This window comes from Peromyscus eremicus, chromosome X (genome assembly GCF_949786415.1).
Source record: "Peromyscus eremicus chromosome X, PerEre_H2_v1, whole genome shotgun sequence".
NCBI classification, from domain to species: domain Eukaryota; kingdom Metazoa; phylum Chordata; class Mammalia; order Rodentia; family Cricetidae; genus Peromyscus; species Peromyscus eremicus.
The window spans coordinates 65,304,090-65,326,313 of record NC_081439.1 but is presented as its reverse complement, the minus strand read 5'-3'; the positions used below and the strand labels follow the sequence as shown (position 1 = coordinate 65,326,313).

At 34.0% G+C, this 22,224-nt stretch overlaps 1 protein-coding gene across 2 annotated transcripts in view; it reads right to left on the bottom strand.

Moving 5' to 3' along the window:
• Nucleotides 1-22,224, bottom strand: part of LOC131899055 (uncharacterized) — a 372,739-nt gene that overhangs the window by 285,542 nt on the left and 64,973 nt on the right. For both annotated transcript variants that reach the window (XM_059250423.1, XM_059250424.1), the window contains exons 3-5: nt 16,035-16,073; nt 4,597-4,796; nt 2,016-2,103 (exon numbers count right to left, since the gene is read on the bottom strand). In XM_059250423.1, coding sequence (XP_059106406.1) covers nt 2,016-2,103; nt 4,597-4,796; nt 16,035-16,073 — 327 coding nt within the window. The remainder of the gene's footprint in view (nt 1-2,015; nt 2,104-4,596; nt 4,797-16,034; nt 16,074-22,224) is intronic.

Genomic DNA, 22,224 nt, shown 5'->3' with positions numbered 1-22,224 from the left:
CTAGATTTTTAGAAGTTGTTAACAATGCATTTCCTGTTTACTTAGGTAATATTATATTCTTCTGAGGTCTTTGATGTAGTTGAAGAATAGTTACAATTTTCCTTGGTTATGATAAAAGATAAATTTGATATGAAACTTTAGACTCACAAATATAGGATAGATAGAATATTTTCTTCAGTTTTGCCAAATACAAATATACTATGTATTATAACTGTGATTACTGCTTGATAACTATTCTATTATATGTAATTTTACTATGTTAAAATTAAAACTTTCCTTTTTTATTAGACATAAAAGGGTAAGTGCTGTGGGATGCCTTTCTGTATACTGTGAATATGTGTTGCTCTCATTGGTTGATATATAAAATGCTGATTGGCCAGTAGCCAGGCAGGAAGTATAGGTGGGATAAGCAGACAAAGAGAATTCTGGGAAGAGGAAGGCTGACACAGGAGTCGCCAGCCAGACACAGAGGAAGCAAGATGACAAGGCAGAATTGAGAAAAGGTACCAAGCCACTTGGCTAAAATAAGAACTATGGATTGATTTAAGTGTAAGAGCTAGTCAGTAATAAGCCTGAGGTAATTGCCATACATTTCATAATTAATATAAGCCTCTGTAAGTTTACTTGGGTCTGAGGGGCTGCAGAGTGGGCAGGACACAAAAAAACTTCCAACTACACCCTTATTCCCTTATCTTCCAGTGCCATGATTTGGATCAATTTTCTTTAGCAATCAGGTAAATCAAATTGGGCTCCTCCTCTGGCTGAGACCACTATGTCTCCTCTCCTTTCCTCCATGCTCCATTCTTCTTTTTCCTTTTCCTTTTCTCTCTACCTCAGCATTCTGCTTGCTCTGCATCTTCTCACTATTCTTACAAGTGTATTGCTGTTTGTTTTATCTGATATAATACACCTGTTCCCATATCTTTCTCTGGCATGAACACACTTCTTTGCTATTTCTTTTTTTTCCTGCTAATATCTGTAACCCCTAACTTAATGTTTACTGTAAGTATATCTGTTACATTTCTTACTTTGACCTGAGAACTTAAGGACTGCTTCTTTTGGTTGTTGCTTGAATGACATCCACTGAGAATCTAAAATTAAGCCAAACTTTGCCTTCTTTTACTCTAGATAAAACCCTTTTGTTTCTTCACTCACGTATTGAGGGGACATTGTGAGTCCCCCAAACAAATATTTTCCAAGTGGCCTTAGTCACATATAGAAGCTCTAGGATTTCTTGGAGTGTGGTTATGATACATTTATTTTCAGGTCTGTAGGAGGGCAAATAAAAAAAACCAAGAGTTCCTTCTTTAATAACTTTTAAAACATTGTCCCCTCTATTTTCACTGTCTGTCTACAAAAAAACCTTAATTTTAATTAATTGATTTATTTTTATTTTCTATTTTATCTTTATTTAATACTGACCCTTGTATATGAGAAGTCATGGAGATAATTTGAGGCACATATTGATGTTATCTTCCTTTAGAGAGAATTTATTTTGATTTTATTCAATACAGAGGAAGAACAGCTTAATACAATCAATGATAACACTGATTAAAAGCTGATCTTTGATATTGTTATCAGTAAGTTCTTTTATGATTTAACAAACATGTTGCCTATTACTGCTCCCATCTAGAAGCTTGGATAGCCAACAATATCCATTTTTCACATAGTTATATAAGACTAATGAAATCTCTGGTCAAACCTTTGGTTCTCCTCACACAGTTTCTTCTCTGTCTCAGTTACTTGGCATCTCATTTGGAATGGATAAATACCGTATAAAGTCAAAAGAGCACCAATTCTGATACAATGGGAAAGGGATTTGAGGTGGCAACTCAACTGGGTCACTGAATATTCTATATAATTATAACAAAATATAGACCTGCATCTCAGTGTTGAAACATGAGGGTAAGAAAAGGAAAGATATTATGGGTGTTAGTGAAGATAAATGTACTGGACTTGATAAATAAATGCATAGGAATATGAATGGAGAACAGCACAACAAAAGTATGTCTTACCTGTTCAGAGAAATGTTTCAGTAATGTGATATGTTTAATGAGATGATTTTTCAGACTGGAAAATTCTGACATGCAATCAAATGGTGGCCTGCCAGGGAAGGGCAACAAAGAGATTCCATCAATCTGAGTGTCTTTGAATACAGTATCTTTATTCCTCAAGAAATTGAAACTTGTAATTTAAAATACATTTTAGATAAAAAGTGCAAATCGCTAAATTCTAGAACATTACAGTATTATATCAAGCATGTAACAAATTTAAGTAGACACTGATAAATGTGATATTTCTATGGTCTAAAAAGGGGGGAAATGGTAAGAACACAATTTGTTATAATTACTCCCACGTTCAAATTGTTGTAAAAAGAAAGTTAAATGTTGAGAAGGTTTATCTTCTAATATTTCCTTTCTCTTGACTTACTATACAAATGATTGATTATATAAAATAATGAAAGGAGGAAAGGGTCAAATAAAAAGTAACCATATTATCCTCAAGTAGATAATCTGAAAATTAAAAAAAGGTTTTATTTGGCATTCATTTTTTATGTAAATGAAAAAAGTATTTGAGATAAATAAAGATATCCTAGCTAAATGAAAAGTTTGGGTCTTTCTACTTATATCCAACATAGCTTTCAACCTTCTCCTATTGGGAGGCCTATATGAGATTAAAAAAAGAAAAACAGAGTTTTGTGGGGAAATTATTCTCTACTTCATCTGAATAATACGTATAAGGTGAGATGTAACTCAGTGGTAGAGTGTTTCCTTTGCAGATGTAAGACCTTGTATTCAAAATGTCTGCAATAATTATCTTTTAAAAATGGACTATAATTTTTAGGTTGTCCCTGTAAAACAAATCAGAAAGCATTATAGTGCTGAATTTGTATATATTCCCACCATGGAACTCAAAATTTACTTTTGAGGTTTTTATCCATAGACATTTTGATATACAAATATTACAGTTGAAAATATTTAGTCAGTCTTGACTTTAGCAAAATACGTAGTTCAACATCAATTCCTCTTATTCAGTCATCATTAGTCATTTAGACTAAGTCTAAGAATCAAAAATACTATAAAACCTTTGATATTTTCAGTTAGAATAAAGACAAAACTAAGATGATTTACTACATTTGAAAAATGTATGTTGGACAAGGTCATTTTCTATAGATCATTTTTCTGTGAAATAGAGGTGGAACCAGACAAGACCCTTCTAATGTTACCTGATTCCACTGATGAGAGTAAATAAGCCCTTAATATGGGAAATTCAGTGAAAAAAAGCAAGTGTAACTTTTAATACCAATATTATGATGCAAACTTTGCAATCTGACTACTTTAACAAAATGAGCAAATCAAGTGAAATGAATTATCAAATGTTAATTTAACAGATTATAAACATTTGAGGGGTCTTTTTATTTTACTCCATTTTATGGCTATTTTTACTTTATGATCCATATAATGCTCTCTCTAAATTCAGCCTACTGCAGAATATTTACTTTTGAGTATGTCTCCTGTGTTTGCTTTCCTTCAGTTGTTTTGTAGATAGTTGCTTATAATAAGGTCAAACGTAAAGAGTGTAAAGGAACTGCTGAGTTTGTCAAATTTTCTATGATATTATTTAAAATTTCCTTGAACCACTGGGAAAATATTGTCTTCATTACTTACGTATGTGAATAAGTTTGTTTTTCAATCAAATATTAGTTGCAAAAGAGAAATTATTCAGCAAGGGGACATGTAATATAAAGGTGTAGTTTTTTGTTAATCAAAACACAAAATCTTTTTTCTATCTCTCTCCCTTCTTTTTTTTTACCTGAAAAATATAATACTTAGTGGAAGCAAATGGCATAGGAATTTGCCAGATGACTCATTTGTACATAGAACAGATAACTGATTATAGTTGTTGGTCAAAACATAAAGCATAGAAATCTACACACTAATATTGTTAACTAAATGTTACTAACAAAACAAAATTATGAATCATTAGTTTTATTTCACTAATCTTTTCTTATTAACACAGGCTTTTAGAAACAGGACTAACTCGTTAACTAAAACTTCATAATTTAATTAATACACAAAGAAAGAATATATTTTTTGCTGTAAAAATGCCAGATATGATCACATACTAGTTTGGTGTAACTTAATCTATAAAGAGAACTCAAGGGAAATCCTCATTTATTTATTCATTTAGTTTGGTTTTTTGAGACAGGGTTTCTCTGTGTAGTTTTGATGCCTGTCCTGGATCTCACTCCGTAGACCAGGCTGGCCTGGAACTCACAGAGATACACTTGTCTCTGCCTACCGAGTGCTGGGATTAAAGGCATGTGCCACCACCACCCGGCAGAATCCTCATTTAAAAATATGATTTTTGTTGAATGAATTGTAAAAATCAGATAGTAAAAAATTTGATTTAAAGGGAACCATGTAACTATCTTGTACATCCTAGGAGGATAATCATGGCATCAATAACATGTCTGTAAACATATTTGAAAAAAGCATGGAAATACAATTCATTCCACACTTCAGATTTCTGAGAAGAAATGAAGGGGAAAATACAACTGTGCCATGGGTTTAAATATCAGATATTAGGAATTACCTTTCCAGAATGTTTAATATCATGTTGACAGTGTTAACCAGTTCAAGGGTAGCTGTAAGAACGTTATGAGGTGGCTGTTCATTAGTGCCATGTAGACTACGTGCCAGTCTTCTTTCCGATATTGTGGCAAGAACACGATCAATAGCATGCTCAAGTTGTTCATTTTCTTTTCCAAATCTGGTAGGCATCTTTTTGATATTCTGAAATTAAAGTGGGAGTTTGGGTGCAAGAAATGAAGAAGTATTTCCTACAACATTATAAAAATGGAATAGGCCCAATATCAACATCATTTAGCCAAAATAATATATGAAAGATGCAAAATTATCATCAAGCACTTTTCATTCTTTAAACATTTTTCTATTAATAGTCCTATCACCCATGGCAGTCATCAAAAAAAAAGAGAATGAATGCAATAACGTTTTAGAATATGACAAAAATTAAACTACAATTAATACTTACTATTTCTTATACTGGTTTAGTATATATAATTCACAACCTGATAATGCATAATCTGTTGAGGGGATAGGCTATACAACACTATTTTATACTTAGATGGATTTGGTACAGATTTAAGATATAGGAAAGGGGATACTTAATTTCCATTTATTTTTAAAGCACTATTAATTCTGTGTAGAATATTATAAGAATTGATAATTTCAATATCCACAGACTAATTTAAATATTCAATATCTTAATTGGGTTTTGGTACTTAAATGTATCAAATAAAAGTGATTTGCATTAACATGTATACACACACTGTAATTCATCATATTTTTATCCAGAGCCTCATCAAACAGCTATCAAAAATAAGCAGAGAGTTAAAGTAATGGCTCCACATGGCCTCCACTTTAGGAAACGTAACTCTAATTTCCATACATAATGTCCAAGGAATAATAAGTGTTTTATTAAGTGCTGAGATTATCTGTTTAAAAAGAATTTCCCTTTCAGTCTTTGAAAGTCTGGGGATGAGGGATCTTTTATTATTTAAGAAACAAGTTTATGAGGCATTTGGTCCTTGGTCCAACATCAATTATATGCAGTTCATAATTGCATGATTGCTATGAAGCCAAATAAGCATGTACAAATATCTTCAATTATTGAACTGACTAAACATTTCATCTATTATGTGACACATTCAAATTTTCACTTTCAGCAGTCCAATTTAATATCATACTGTCACTTTTAAAATTCATCTCATACATTTCAAATATTTAAGCACTAACCATTTCATACAAATAAGTTTCATCTATATAAGCACATTGATAAAATATGATATGATTGGAGCATATTTTTCTATCTTTCAAAGGTGTTTGCAATATGAAAAAGAATGTACTAGAAACTTAGGAATCTACTCTTCTCCTCTACAGATGTCATAATGAAATTTTCCATCAATATGAATTTTCTAGATGTCAAGCATTAGCATGTATTTCCTTGCACCTGTACTTCCTTAATTAATTTCTGCTACTATAAACTTGATCAAAAGCCTATGCCTGGCCAGGAAGTGGTGGCGCACACCTTTAATCCCAGCACTCGAGGGGCAGAGGCAGGGGGATCTTTCTGAGTTTGAGGTCAGCCTGTCTACAAAGTGAGTTCCAGGACAGCCAGGGCTGTTACACAGAGAAACCCTGTCTTGAAAAACAAAAACAAAAAACAAATGCCTATGCCTGAGGACGCCATAGGTCATAGGCAGAAATCTGATTTATCTAATCTACACATAATTAAACTACTTTCTAAATATTTATGTTTATGTCTATAGACTAGTGCTGCTCTCAGCCTTACTCAGAGAAGCCTCTTTTTGCAGTGGGTGGTTGGTTATTAATGTAGAGAGCCAGAACTGGTCAAAGCACTGAAAAGTGAGAATAAATGACTGTTCAGATGCAGACAAGACACTATTCTCCTTTTACATGAAACTATTTTTTCCTCCTTTCATATTTATTGTTTGTCTTCTGTTTACTTTTATCTTGTCTTTTTTTGCCATTGATCTAATACTAACTAATCCTATACTTATTTCCTTTTAATTCATACCCTTAATAACTATTATTTCAGGAGAGCATTTCTAAAACAGGGTTTCTCTGTGTAGTCCTAGTTTTTCTGGAACTCACTTTATAGACTAGGCTGTCGTGGAACTCACAGAGATCATCCTGCCTCTGCCAGGATTAAAGGTGTGCACCACCACCACCTGGAATAACTATTATCTTAATATACCTGATATCATCTGTGTTCTTCCATCCTCCTAAAGTCATTCAAGTTCAAATGGCATTGTTTAAAATCATAACAACCTAGAAGCCACTCAACCAAAGAATGGATAAAGAAAACATGATACATATTCACAATGGAGTATTACTCAGCTGTATAAAACAATGACATCCTGAAATTTGTAGGCAAATGGATGGAACTAAAAAATATCATCCTGGGTGAGGTAACCCAGACTCAGAAGAACAAACATAGTATGTACTCACTCATAAGTGGATACTAGAAGTAAAGCAAAGGATAACCAGACTACAACCCAGAGCTCTAGTGAAGCTAGGAAACAAGGAGGACCCTATGAAGGACACAGAGATCACCTTGGGAAGGGAAACTGAGGAGATCTCCATGAATAAATGGGAGATGGGGGAGAAATAAAGTGGAGGTGATGGGGTTTGAGAACATGAGGGAATGGGATGGTCATGCTGGGGGAGGGATGGAGCGGGAGAACAATGAAAGAGATATCTTGATAGAGGGACACATTGTGGGGTAAGTGAGAAACCTGATGCTAGGGAAATTCCCAGGAATTCACAAGGACTCCAGATTAGACTACTAGCAATAGTGCAGTGGGTGCCTGAACTGGCCTACCCTGGTAATCAGATTGGTGAATACCCTAAATATCATCATAGAGTCTTCATCCAGTAACTGATGGAAGCAGATGCAGAGATCCACAGTCAAGCACCAGGCAGAGCTCAGGTATTCCAGTCATAGGAACTCACAAACTTTAGACCAACAGCTGTGGAGCCTCTATGGGACTGGACTAGGCCTTCTGCATACAGGAGACAACTGTGTAGCTTGGTCTGTTTGAGGGGCCCATTGGCCATTGGATAAGGATTTATCCCTGGTGCATGAGCTGGCTCCTTGCTCATCCTTGATGCAGCACCCGCTTGAGGGGCTTGGTCCTGCCTCAACTGAATGTACCAGGCTTTGCTGACTCCCCATGACTCTTTTGGAGACGGGAGTGTGTTTGGGGGGGAGAGGCTGGGGAGGAAGCAGAAGGAGGGATGAGAGGGGGAATCTTTGGTTGGTATTAAAAATAAAAATTTTGAAATAAATAAAAGATCAGAAAAAATGATTTAGTTATACTAAAGCAATCAAACAACAGGAATTGATACATAATTGTCAATAATAGCTCTTCATGGTAATTGTTTCAATTTTCCAATTTAAAAAGTCAGAATACGAGATAGGGTAGATGGATTAAAGGAAGCGATGAAATACGATCAAAATCAATTTTGAATTAATGAAAATATTATTTAAAAAGAAAACAACTGACAACACATGCTGAGAAGAATTCGGAGAAAGGGGAATCCTCATTGACTGTTGGTAGGATTGCAAACTGGTACAGCCACTATGATGTTTGTGTGGAGAACGGTTAAAAGGGCTAAAAGTAGATCTATCACATAATCCAGCTAATACCCTTCGCAAATATCCAAAGGCCTTGGTATTCTATGTAGATAATTGCCTAGTCATATTCATTGCCACTCTTTTCTTAATAGCTCTGAAATGGAAACAACTTAAATGTTTTTCAGCTGATGAATAGATAATCAAAATGTGGTACATATACATAAAAGAACACTATTTAGTTGTACAGAAAAATGAAATCAGGAAATTTTCAAGTGAATATATAGAACTAAGAAAATACTGTACTGAGTTAACCCAGATCTAGAAAACAAAACTCCACATTCTATTTTATTTATAGAGCCTCGCTCTCAATCTTTAGATTTGAGTATATAACCTAGAGCAACAACAGAAGCCAGAAAGTAGAAAGGAACAATGGTGCAGTAGGAAAGAAGAAGCTCCATAGATTGGCGTAGTAGGACACAGTGCTATGAAAGGGGAAATGAGAAAAACTGGGCAGGGACTTTAACCTGTGGGGAAACTTGTACATTGGAAGAAAAAGATAAGTAACAGTAAGGATGTTTTAAAGATTGGGAAAAAGAGATAAGTAACAGTAAGGATGTTTTAAAGAGTCATAGGGAGATACTATTTTATATTTACTTAAAATATGTAATATATGTGTGTGCATATATACATGTGGTGATATTTTATTTGTGCTCTAACAAATGAAGCTTGCCTGGGGATAAAAGGAAAAAGCCAGCCACTATATTAAACATAGAGGTCAGGCATTGGTAGCACACACCTTTAATCCTAGTATTAGGAAAGCAGAGATTCATCAGGATCTCTGTGAGTTCAAGGCCACACTGGGAAAAGAGCTAGGTGTGGTAGCACACATATTTAATCCCAGCACTAGTTAAACATAGAGGTCTAGAGGTCTGTACAGACAGGCAGGAAGTGATAGAGCTGGGCAGAGAGAGGAAGTAAGATGGCAGGGCACAAAAAGGTATATAAGGCGTGAGAATACAGGAAGTATTCTTGGGCTAAGGATTTCCTAGTGGTAAGAACTTGTGGCTGGATGGTTCTGTTCCTCTGATCTTTCATCTTTCACCCCAATATCTGGCTCCAAGGGTTTTTTTTATTAATAATGCCGTTCAGCAATTCATGTTAATCTACATATATCTGAAATTATTTCTTTGATTTTTTGAAAAAAATAACACAACTACATCATTTTAAATGAAACTATGCCACATGCAGTGATAATACACCCCTAAGAGTCATATACTATAGAACAAAAACTCCTTGTTACTGACATGAGAAACCTCCCTTTGAAATGTTGTCCAAGACTCTCAAAACAATATAAGCTATTACCGTTGCCCTTGGTTGTCTCCTAGAACTTGAAGGTGAGACACTATTGGTGAAAGCACCAAAAACTTAGGACACAGCTCTTGAAAGAATCCAGTTGTTAAAAGCCTAAAAGTCTCTCATAGGACCAGAAGGTGATATGCAAGCTGCCAAAGGAGAAAAGCGTTCAGCAGTCTTCTCTATATGTAAAGCCTATGAACCACATTAGCCCAGCAAGATATCCCCAATAGTACAAAGGTGACACTTTCACTCATAGTTAACCAATGGCAGTCTAATTTGACTTATGTTCCACTCAATAGCGAATTCATGTCTGGTACTGTGAATCTAACCAACTGTCTTTGGCTAGAGAGGTCATAGACCCTAGAGGAGAACCTATTATTGCCATTTTCATAAACCAATAAAATTCCTAATTGTACTCTAAAGACCTATATTTATAACCACAGATAAGCCTTGTTCTGACCACTTATCAATGAAGTGTCTTTTCCCAGTAAACTCAAGGCATCTGTAGAGGTCCACAACAGGTGAAAATGAAGAAAGTAAGTGACCATGGAATGCTGATAGAATTAAGGGAACAGATCAGCTTTCCTTAAAATATAAAGATTACACTGTATTGCATAGGTGAGCCCAGTACAATTAGCACAAGCCTTTAAAGGCAGCATTGGAAAGCAGAAAATAGTTCACAAATCTGTCATACTAAAAAAAGACTTAGAGGAAGTTAAAAATGAAGAGAAACTTAAGCTATTGCTGCCTTTTTAAGATGAAGGAAGGAAGCTATGAGGCAAATAATGGGGCACCCTTTAGTATCCGAGAATGGTTTCCACTGACAACCAACAAGGAAAAGTACTCATCTCTGTAATTCCAAGGAACTTGATTAAACAAGTTCCAACAGTCTGAATAAACACAGCAATAATTCTCTCATAGAACTTTGATATTAGCCTACTAAGTGTAATACTGGACATATTCATTACAGAGGTCTAAGTAATAAATTAATATTGTTGCAAGCCATCTGGCTTCTGGTCATTTATTAAATAGCAACAGATAATACACTTGGAGATACTTGTTTCAGAGTTACTACTAAGATTCTTTGCCATCATCTCAATATGTCCATCTCCTCTATACTAAACTCTACATTTCTTCTTCATTTCTTAGCTACCTTGATATTTCTAACTTCCATATATTTGCAGGTTAATTCATTTCATAAGAATAAATTAAAAGTTTCCCAGGGAAACAATGCCACAAATAACCAATACTAAACACACCATCCAACCCACAGATCTTTGCCTCCAGGCAGAGATATTGGCAGAATAATTTTAACAATTGCTTCTTTTCTATACTGATTGCTTCTGTATTACTAATGTTGTCTAACACCTTAATATACTTAGTGACACCCAGCACAGATTACAGATTCTTATTTAATCAATGAAACTAATAACTTCCTAGCAAACTACTGAATTTGACTTTTATTGGCTTGCTAGAGGCAAACTGTTAAAGTATGATGATTTCTACAGACAATTTCTTACATTATTAAAAATAAAACTCAGGATCTGGGGAGATGCGTCAGTCAACAAGGGTTTGAATTCTAGCCTCAAAATATTTATTAAAAATAAAAGCTGGGTGTGTGGCATGCTTTTAAAATCTCAGAGCTGGGGAGGCAGAGACAGGTGGACCTCTGGGGCACACACACCAGCTACTTTAGCTTGCTTGATAAATTGCAGGCCTGTAAGAGACCTTGTCCCAAACAAAAGGGAGGTTCCACTTGAAGAATGACATGAAGTTGTTCTCTGGAATCCTTATGCATGCACACATATGTGCCATGCATCTGCATATATATGAACCTACATACATACAAACACACATACACACACAAGAACAAACACAAAAAATGTAATTCAAAAGATCATACAAAAATAAAGGTAATATAACATCATCAAAACCTACCATTTTTTTTTGTTTTAACACACTTAGCTGTTTGTAGTTTTTAAAGTATTTTCATCTACTGTACTAGTATGATGGTATATTCTTCTATTTCCCTTTCTATCAGTAGGTAGCTTAAATTCATCCATAGAAGTATTTATATAGAATTAATAAGCTTGACAAATTAAATCTTTATTGTTGTTTAGATTTATGAAAATGATCAATATTAATGATAAATTTAACTTCAAAATGTGACATTTTGGTCTATTATGAACAGCATTAGAAGATGAAGCATTATTCCGAAAAAAAATTAATTTGATTAAAAATGTGATTCAAATTATTAGTGATTGAGTGAATTTTCATCACACATATTAATTACTTCATATTTTGCTCATTAATTGGAACAAAAGCTCACTAAAATTTATGATGAAGTTACAGTGATTAATTGTAAGCACAGTTGACTAAATTAGGTCAAAATCATTCCTATAATATCAGTTGGGTATATGTATTTACAGTAAATACTACTGTATATTTCATTATTATTTGTACATTTTATAGTATACTCCCTTAATGCTAGTAGTACATATATTTGTCTACATACCACAAACACACTATGCATGCTTTTTCCAGGTGTGCAATTCTTAAACCAGAAAAACTGCAATACTACTTTATACATTCACTCTTTTTCATTTTTTTTTTCCAGACAGGGTTTCTCTACGTAGCTTTGGAGCCTATCCTGGAATTCACTCTGTAGACCAGGCTGGCCACGAACTCACAAAGATCTGCCTACCTCTGCCTCCTGAGTGCTGGGATTAAAGGCATGTGCCACCATGCCCAGCATTCATTTATTTTCTTATAAATGTACGGGTGTGTATGTGGAGGTCAGAGGCAGAGGTTTCTCTCTCTCTCTCTCTCTCTCTCTCTCTCTCTCTCTCTCTCTCTAGACAGGGACTCTTACTCAACTTGAATCTCAAAATTTTCATGACACTAGCGAGCTGGCAAGTGAGATTCTAAGCCATCTTCCCAGTCCTTCACTCATGTTTTATAATTCATCAATACAACAAAAATAAATGCAATATTCCTGTCACCTAAAAAAATACTTAACCTTTAACTTGTCACAAAATTTTTTAATTTGTTTTCCATAAGGTGTGGCAATAACTAAAACATGAAAGAAAAACAATCTACAAAATGATTTATACATAAGACCCAACAATGTTTTTTTTTTCCTTTTGTCTTAGGAGTTGAAGAGTTAGAACACTATATTAAAAGTTAAAAGTAAACTTCCTCACAACTTCTACTCTTGGAGATACAAAGCATTACAGATATCTGTGTTGATATTTTGTTTGTGATCTAACAAATAAAGCTTGTTTGAATATCAAGAGTACAGAGCTAAGCCACTAGTTACCCATAGCGGCCAGGCATTTTGTGGCACACACCTTTAATCCCAGCACTTGGGAGGGGGAAGCAGAAAGATCAGTAGCTCAAGGCCATCCTTGGCTACACAAGATTGATCCAGTCTAAAAGAGAAACAGAACAGGCAGTGGTAGCACACACCTTTGATTCCAGCACTTGGAATCTCATGCCTTTAATCTCAGCACTAGGGAGGTGGAGACAGGAAGTAACATGGCTAGGCAGAGAAAGGACTATAAGGCAGGAGGAGACAGGAACACAGAGCTCTTTCAGACTGAGGATTTCGTAGAGGTAAGAACTAGTGGCTGGCTGCTCTGCCTCTTTGAGCTTTCATCCTGATATCTGACTCCTGGTTTTTATTATTAAGATCAATTATGATTTGTGCTACAGATATCCACAAAAACTCTACAACTAATCGTCTGTTACATCCATACAGTTAAGTGTATAAGGTTTCACTATGTACCAAACATATATGTTTTTTAACTTCTGATCCTTTGCTCAGGTTTTATTTCTTTTAACTTGGATGATCCTACCTCACAAACTCATTTTTGAAGTGTCTTATTCCCATATTATTCTACAAACTAGGTTGGACTTAATAACATCTTCTCCAATAATGATTTGTAATTTAATTACCTGTTTTTGACCTGATGTGCTCTCTTGAAAATATATATAGATGATATATAGATGTATGTGTGTATGTGTGTGTTTTATATATATATATATGAGAAAACATCAGGTCATATAGAATCCCCAAACAAGTTTTAAGCCTGGAATTTTGTGAATGTATACAGCAAAAATATATTAATACATGAATAAATTTATGTATTAGTGTTTTACAGTAATAAAGATAAAACAAATACAAATTGTTAATATTTTGCTTTTACTGTTGCCATTGTGAGTTTTACTATGGCCTGCTTCCTATTCTCTTCATTCATACCATCTGATGTTCTTAGCAAGCAACAGATAGAGGACTCAGTTGCATGAAGTAAAGTAAAAAGGATAAGAATGCAGAAAAATAAATGGAGAGCTAGTATTAAGGAGGGGTCTTTAATGATAAATTTAGCAGTCTAAGATTCATCTGCTAGAATTCTGAGAAAGAAACTGTTATGAGGAGGTTAAAACCAAGAAAAGATTATGCTAGATTAGTAGTTCTCAACTTGTGTGTCATGACCCCTCTGGGGTTGAATGATCCTTTCACAAGGGTGGCATATCTAATACCCTACATATCAGATATTTTAATTACAAATCATAACAGTAACAAAATAACAGTTATGAGGTAGCAACGAATATAATTTTATGGTTGGGGTCACCACAACATGAGGAATTGTATTAAGGGGTTGCAGTATTAGGAAGAGTTAGAACCATTGCTTTACAGTAGTTAGGTAGGATAAATACCTTTATGTAACACTAGCAACAATGACAGCAACAATAACAAGGATAAGGAAGAAGAGGAAAGGGAGGTAAAAAATTGTGAAAGGAAGAAAAAGAAGGTGGACAGAGAGAAATAGCAAATACAGGAAACATTTATTTAGTACCATGAAGAAACAATCCTAACATTAATGATCGCATATCAGGTATTACTTATAAGACAGATTTTTTAGCACTGTCATTTTCATGTGCAGATAAAGCTACATAAGATCTGAGACACATTTATGCAAAAAGTCACACAACCAGAAACTGTCATCCAGAATTTAAACACAGGCAGTCTGACTCCAGAACATACATTCTAAAACACTATGCTAAATAATTTAGAGTCATGATTTATTTGATGTTTCCATATACTAAACTAATTTCATGTGCCCAGTAGTATCCCTAAATTAAAATTAAATAATGGACAAAATAGTAAGATAATTCCAAATAAAATGAGCATAAAATACATTTTTGCAAAATTTCACTTAATGACCCTAATATGGCATTTATTTACATTTTTCCATTAAAAACTGCTGTAGACATTTAAAAGAAAGCAATAATAGTAGGTTAAAAGTGACAAAGATCAGAAATGATGTGAATCTCCAAGAATATCTGACTTTGGGAAAAAGTGGCTAAGTAGAGAAACTCTTCATAAGATAGGCTGCATTAAAGAAACTGACCTTATTCACTCTGAATTGTGAAACATCACATTTTCTAATTAAACACTAACATATCTAAATTAATCACAACATGAATGACACTGAAATGTTTTTTAAAATCCTTAAAATGTGAATTCCTACATACAAATATTCTATACTAAGTTGATTGTTTTTAAGTCTATGAAAAAATAATCTCTGAGACTCCTTATATACTTGCTCTGTTTATTCATATTTAACTATTCTGTTCTGTTAAGAACAGTGAGAGAAAATGGATTAACAATAACCTTTTGATGAAATACATCCATGTTTAACAGTCCCTCTGTATTTTTACTTGCTATATATGTATTTGTGTGTGTGTGTGTGTGTGTGTGTGTGTGTGTATATATATATATATATATATATATACTAAATATATAAGCACATATATATTTAATACAAGGTCACATTAATGATAAAAATTTACCGAGTAAACATATATAGTGCACACAAAAATAAAAAGTAAAACCAAAATTTCCATGGTTTAAAGTTTTTATATACTGTATCAAAAAGGCAAAATAATATGTTTTATCCAGGAATAATTTAAATCTTGCATGCTATAATGCCATTACATATTCTCTTCTCTCAATCTCTCTCTCTCTCCCTACACACACACACACACACACACACACACACACACACACACACACACACTTCAAAGAGAGAGAGAGAATGCTTAATCATTATAGGAAAGAAGAGAGATAGCAATATACCAAACTGCCATGACATCCAAAATCCCAGAACCAAAACAGATGAGGTGCTAGAACTTTTACAGAAACAGTATTAACTAGTATTCATGCAACATGAACCAATTAGCCAGCCAGATGTTTCCCATCTGGATATCTGACATACTGAAAAGGTCCCATTTGACTCACATTTTTTCCACATTAAAAAACAGCTGTTAACAGCAAAGACCCTGAAACATCTTATTAACTATATATTTACCATGCAGTTGCAAAGCAGATTGTATCTATATCATTATAATTAAATCCTTAATATTGTAAAAAATATTTTCTTTACTTCACATCAATAAATTTGCTTTAATTGTTACCATTGCTTTCTTACCTGATCTTCTCTTGACATAGCTTGCTCTTCAACTTTACCCTAAAGGTGTGAGGAGGGGGAAACAAGACAACTTATCAGGAAAACACACCCAAAAAACGAATAGAATTTTAAAAAGAGGTTACAATAAAGAGAAGATGAAATATAGCAGTCCAAGCATCTAAGTAATATTTCTATAATACATATATATTGTCTATGCAATCATCTACAACTCTAAAACTAAATTCATATTCAATCAATATTTTAAAACATTATAATGTTTACATTCTGAGAAAAATGTAAAATATCCTTAACTGACAGAATTTCCAGCCCCAGCTTTTGGCATCTTTTCTGTTTAAGATTACCTTACTGCTCCTGCTCCTGAAATGCTATGTATGTGTGCTTAGTTTCCACCCCCATACCCAGATAAAATTCACCTGAGTCTTGAGACGTGAACCTTTGGTAATCTTATCTCTCAGAAAAGAAAACCATTATGATTGTGTTCCTGATACAAATATAAAAAAACTATTTAGAAGTAACAGAAAGCTTTGGGAGACTGATCATGTCATCTTATAGTTAGCAAGCAGTAGTGAAAGAAGGGAATGGTAGGCATAGTCAGGCACATGTCTTGCTATTAATAGAATGACATTTCTAGCAGCTGTCCAAATAGTTCAAGTCCCCCATCACAACTGTAACTTACCTCAGAGTCTATAAAATTAACCAGCCATCAATTCTGGAATTTAAGTAGCTATGAATATTTGAAAAAGTTTCTACTTTATATGCGATATGAGTGATAAATTACCTAGTAAGATAATAATATATTTTCTTTGGTCTCAATACAGTCTTATACTTGGAACCAGATATTTATTCAAATACTTGATTAGGCATTAGTTTTTACTATCACATATCTTTGGTCTTTACATTAGACTTTTATTTCTATTTATAGGTTTAGAAATATTAGATGTAGAAGAAAGGCCAAAATAAAGGTTAATTTAGATTACAAGGTTGTATAATGATTTCAGAATTTTTCTTGCAGAATGTTAAAGAATAGAAGGATAAGAAAATTAAAATTAATCATGAGGGTAAAATGGCACTTAAGACATAATAATTACATATGGCAATAAATATGATCAAGGTATGTAATGGGTATATGTGAAAATGTTATACTGAAATTCATCATTTTGCATAACTATTATATACTAATTTTAACAGGGAAAGAACGAACAGAATGAAACTAAGTTGCTTTAGAAGAGAAGGTTTAAGTATTGAAAAGCAAAGATTTTAAATCTATTTCAATATAATAACATAAAGAATGAAAAGAGGATTAAAAAGCAAAATGAGTAATGTTTTATAACATGAAATTAGTCATGACCATGGTATCAAAGAAGGCATAATAATACTATGCATGCTTTACATTCATAAGTGATTTTAACAAATTCATTTTCACATGTAGATTCTTGTTCCCACTACACTTAAAGAAGTGTTTTGTTCATTATAGGTTTGTTTCTCAAAAATTTCCATTCATTAACATATTGCTATGAGATACTCAGTAAATAAATAACATTGGGATTATTCTTTCTATTAAATCTCTTTGAAGCTGTTGAAATCTAACTCCATTGTACTGGGAAAGCAAAAAGATCAAATGACATTTCAATGAAAACTAAGCATATGCTAGGAAAGGTTCACAAGCTCATATGGAAAATACCTTTAACTATGTTCTTAGATAACTTTCAAAGCTAAGTTCAATGGTGGTAAATTAACTTGAATGAAGTTGAATCTTGAGACCATGTTAGTACTAATCTTCCTTCCACTTGCTGAGCAGTAAACCATCTGCTTTGTCATCATCTAAATCACATTCCATTCTTCTAACATAGTTAAAATTTATAACCATTTGTCGTTGCAACTTGGGACTTAGGCAATGGAATATGTTCTAAAGAACACTGCAGTAATCTCCACATTTCATAGTGTTGAGTGGGTAAAGAATAGACTCAATATCTTAAAATACTGCTTCTCTGATTTAACTGGAAACTTTTAGTGTGCTTTATTAAATAGATCTACCATGAAAGTAAAGGAAGAAAGTTTTTCATCCTTTTATGTAATAACTCCAGATGAGTAATACAACAAAATAAATTTTAAAATGTCTAATGTTTTACTGAAAACTTCCAAGTTTAAGAAACAGCATAAAAATTGGCTAATAGCGGCACAATGAAAGCAATAAATTATTTTATTTTTGTATTTTCAAGAAATTCTCAACAACATAAAAACCTACACAAAAATAATAGCCCATACCTTATGACATTTTCTGTACTGCAAAACGGGTAGAACTATTAGTAAGTGATGTATTCTGCCTCATATCTGAGCATTAACTACATTTGGTAAGGAATTCAAAAATAAATACAGAAACACATTAATTGCTGTGGGATGTCTTTCTGTATGGTATAAATATGTGTTTCTCTGATTGGTTGATAAATAAAGCTTCATTGGCCTATGACAAAGCAGCTTACAAACAGGCAGGCAATCTAAGCAGATACACTGAGATGAGAGGCAAGAGAAACACCAGCCTGCTGCCCAAGAAACAGCATGCCAGCAGACCAGTAAGCCACAGAACACGTGGCAAACCACAGATTAATGCAAATGGGTTAATTTAAGATTTAAGAGCTAGCTAGCAAGAAGCCAGAGCCATAGACCATACAGTTTATAAGTAATATAAGCCTCTATGTGTTTACTTGTCTGAACGGCTGTAGGACGGGCAGGACACAGGAAAACTTCTGACTACATTTGGCTGCCCAATGTGTTGGCTTGAATTTCCACCTAAAACCTGACAAAACTTTTAAAAAAAGATGCTAAAACCAGCTTCTTAGTTATGTCTTTCATGCAAGCCATGAGCTACATACAGTATGGTGGGTTTGTGGCATGTGGGCTTGACCTGCAGCATGGCAAATTCCTGCTGTGGTACACAGAGGTGATTCCAAGCCTGTGCAGTATGCTGCTTAGTGGATTTAGCTTTTGCTAGTATAGACAAAAAAAAAAAAAAGGTTTCTGGGCTACATGATGCTGGATGAAGGCATGGACCTACTGCCTCCCAGAGTCAGCAGAGAGCATGAATCCCAGAGATGGTGGTGTATTACCTCTGCCATATTGGGAAACTGAGGTGGGCAGTCAGCAGCCAAGGCTGCCGCTTCTGTACTAGCCACTACAGTTTAAAGCAATAGATTTACAATAAGACAGTTTCAGAGGGAATAAACCCTAAACAGTTTACAATGTGTGTAAAAATATATGTAGGCTTGAAAGAGAAAGGAAAATAAATACATATAGATACATAAAAAAAAAAATTTAAGCCGGGCGGTGGTGGCGCACGCCTTTAATCCCAGCACTCGGGAGGAAGAGCCAGACGGATCTCTGTGAGTTCGAGGCTGGCCTGGGCTACCAAGTGAGTTCCAGGAAAGGCGCAAAGCTACACAGAAAAACCCTGTCTTGAAAAACCAAAAAAAGAAATAAAAATAAAAAATAAAGTCTTTAAAGAGACAGTAAAAGTAATATAAAAAGTAGCCCTGTATTTACAGGTGGATATTACACAGAGAATCTGGATTATATTGTCTTTGGTATTTTTAATTTGAGAGAGACACTTGATTATAAAGGCTGCTAAATTAAACCAATATATGTATTTTAAAGGTATCTTGACTTCAAAATTTGGATCTAAGGATATGTTGCTTTGGAAAGGAGGCTCTGCTTTTGTTCCCACAAGAAGCAAGTGGCTATGGATTTGTTCCAGGTTAAGATGGATCAGATTTAATCTAGCCAGACCTCCTATCAACAAGGTTATAGCCAGTCTTCCCAGGACTTGACCATTATCTGGAATTTTCTCAGGATCCCCATAAGACTACCAGCACCTACAATTTAGCAGGAAGTAGCCTAGAAAACTATGCCCACATTCCCAAAAACTGGATTATGGATATTTGTCTTTGTTTAGAGATTGGTTACAAATTGTTATTGGTCATAGTCAATATCTTTCTAAAGAAAAAAAAAGGGAATAGGATATAGATATGATAGGATGAAAGGGTCGATTATTGAATCTACTTTTAAAGAGCAACAACTTGTGTAAAATGTTTTAAATTGGTATAGATTTCAGTTTATTACAAATTTAAAGTTAATTTTTATACTATATGTAAATTTATACACTTCTTTAAGGTATTATGTTTGTATAGCTCATTTAATATTGTAATGTATAATGAAGAAATATAGATTAATAATTAGTCTCCATGATAATCAAACTTACAGTCATGTTAGTTGAATTTTCTAGGTATACATAGATACATTTCAGTTAGGTAGGTAATCTTCAAATACTTCAAAGACCTACGGAACATGGCATTTAAAATATTTTAAGAACTTTGACTTTCTGGACATTGAGACACATCTGCTCCTGGCAGCACTGATTTACTTCAAAGAGGAAGACAGGTGTTGAAGATACTCCATACGGAGTTTATCTTCTTCTTGGCAAAAATAGCCATTTAGTCAAGAGACTGTTCTTGCCTCGACTGCTTGACAAAATGTTGTATCAACTGGACATATAGGACCCATAGGAAGATGATCACTGAAATTTGCACTATGAGATGGTCCTTTAGATTCCTGCTTCGCAGAGAAGACTGCCAGATATTCTACAGGATACATGGAAAAACAACTAAAAATCTCTAGGCCTATAGGCCAAAGATGGATGCCCCAACATTACAGAGGAACTTTGGGTGATTTGTCCAAGAAGCTAGCTGTCTCTGTCATTCAAGATTTTTGAAAGTTGCCTGTAATGAACTTCCTATTTACTTAGGTAACATTATATCCTTCTGAGGCTATTGATGTAGTTGAAAACTAAATAGTTATAATTTTTCTTAGTTATGATAAAAGATAAATTAGATATGAAACTTTAGACTCACAAATATAGATGATAGAATATTCTTTAATTTTGCCAAATAAAAATAGACTAGATATTGTAACTGTAATTCTTGCTTGATAACTGTTTTATTATAAGTAGTTTTACTATGTTAAAGTTAAAATCTTCCTTTTTTATTAGATAGAAAAGGGCAAGTGCCGTGGGATGCCTTTCTGTATGCTGTGAATATGTGTTGCTCTGATTGGTTGATAAATATAATGCTGATTGGCCTATGGCAAGGCAGCTTACAAACAAGCAGGCAATCTAAGCAGATACACTGAGAGAAGGAGACACCAGCCTGCTGCCCAAGGAACAGCATACCAGCAGACCAGTAAGCCACAGAACATGCGGCAAAACATAGATTAATGGAAATGGGTTAATTTAAGATATAAGAGCTAGCTAGTGAGAAGCCAGAGACATAGACCATACAGTCTGTAAGTAATATAAGCCTCTGTGTGTTTACTTGTCTGAACAGCTGCAGGATAGGCTGGACACAGGAAAACTTCTGACTACAATTAATATTCAATAGTAGAAAACTCAACTATTTGCCATTACAATGTGGGTGTTTTGAAATATGATTCTCATCAATTTTTTCTATTTTTTTCTGGCTTTGAAGAACATTTATTATTGATTACATGCAAGTATTACTTTTATTAGAATTGATTATCAATTATAATTTTTGCAAACGTTACACAAAGTTTCTAAATTTCAGTGGTAGAAATTATGGTGATCTGTGATACAGAGATATTTTATCCTACTGTTCCATTCCAGAAAATGAAACTTCACTTCTCTTTTGAGATTAGACCTTGTCACAGAGCCATATTACTACTTACAATGATATTACTTCATCACTCTTGTCTATAATTATTTTCACAGAAATTAAAATTTAATTATATAACATGTGATTTTCATTAGCTGAATGGTATAAAACCAAAATGAAAATCCACTGATGTGTATCCAAATCAATTTACTATGTTCACACTGTCAAAAACACGTATACCCATCAACATAGACTGATAGTATCAGTAATTTATTGCTTTTTTGTTTGTTTGTTTGTTTTGTTTTTCGAGACAGGGTTTCTCTGTGTAGTTTTTGTGCCTGTCCTGTATCTTGCTCTGTAGACCAGGCTGGTCACTAACTCACAGAGATCCATCTGGCTCTGCTTCCCTACTGCTGGGATTAAAGGCATGTGTCACCACTGCCTAGCCCTATTGCTTGTTTTGATACTGTTCTTGCTAAAGACTGTCCCTTGCAATTTACTTAAGCAGAAAATTCAGTAATTAAAATGGCAAA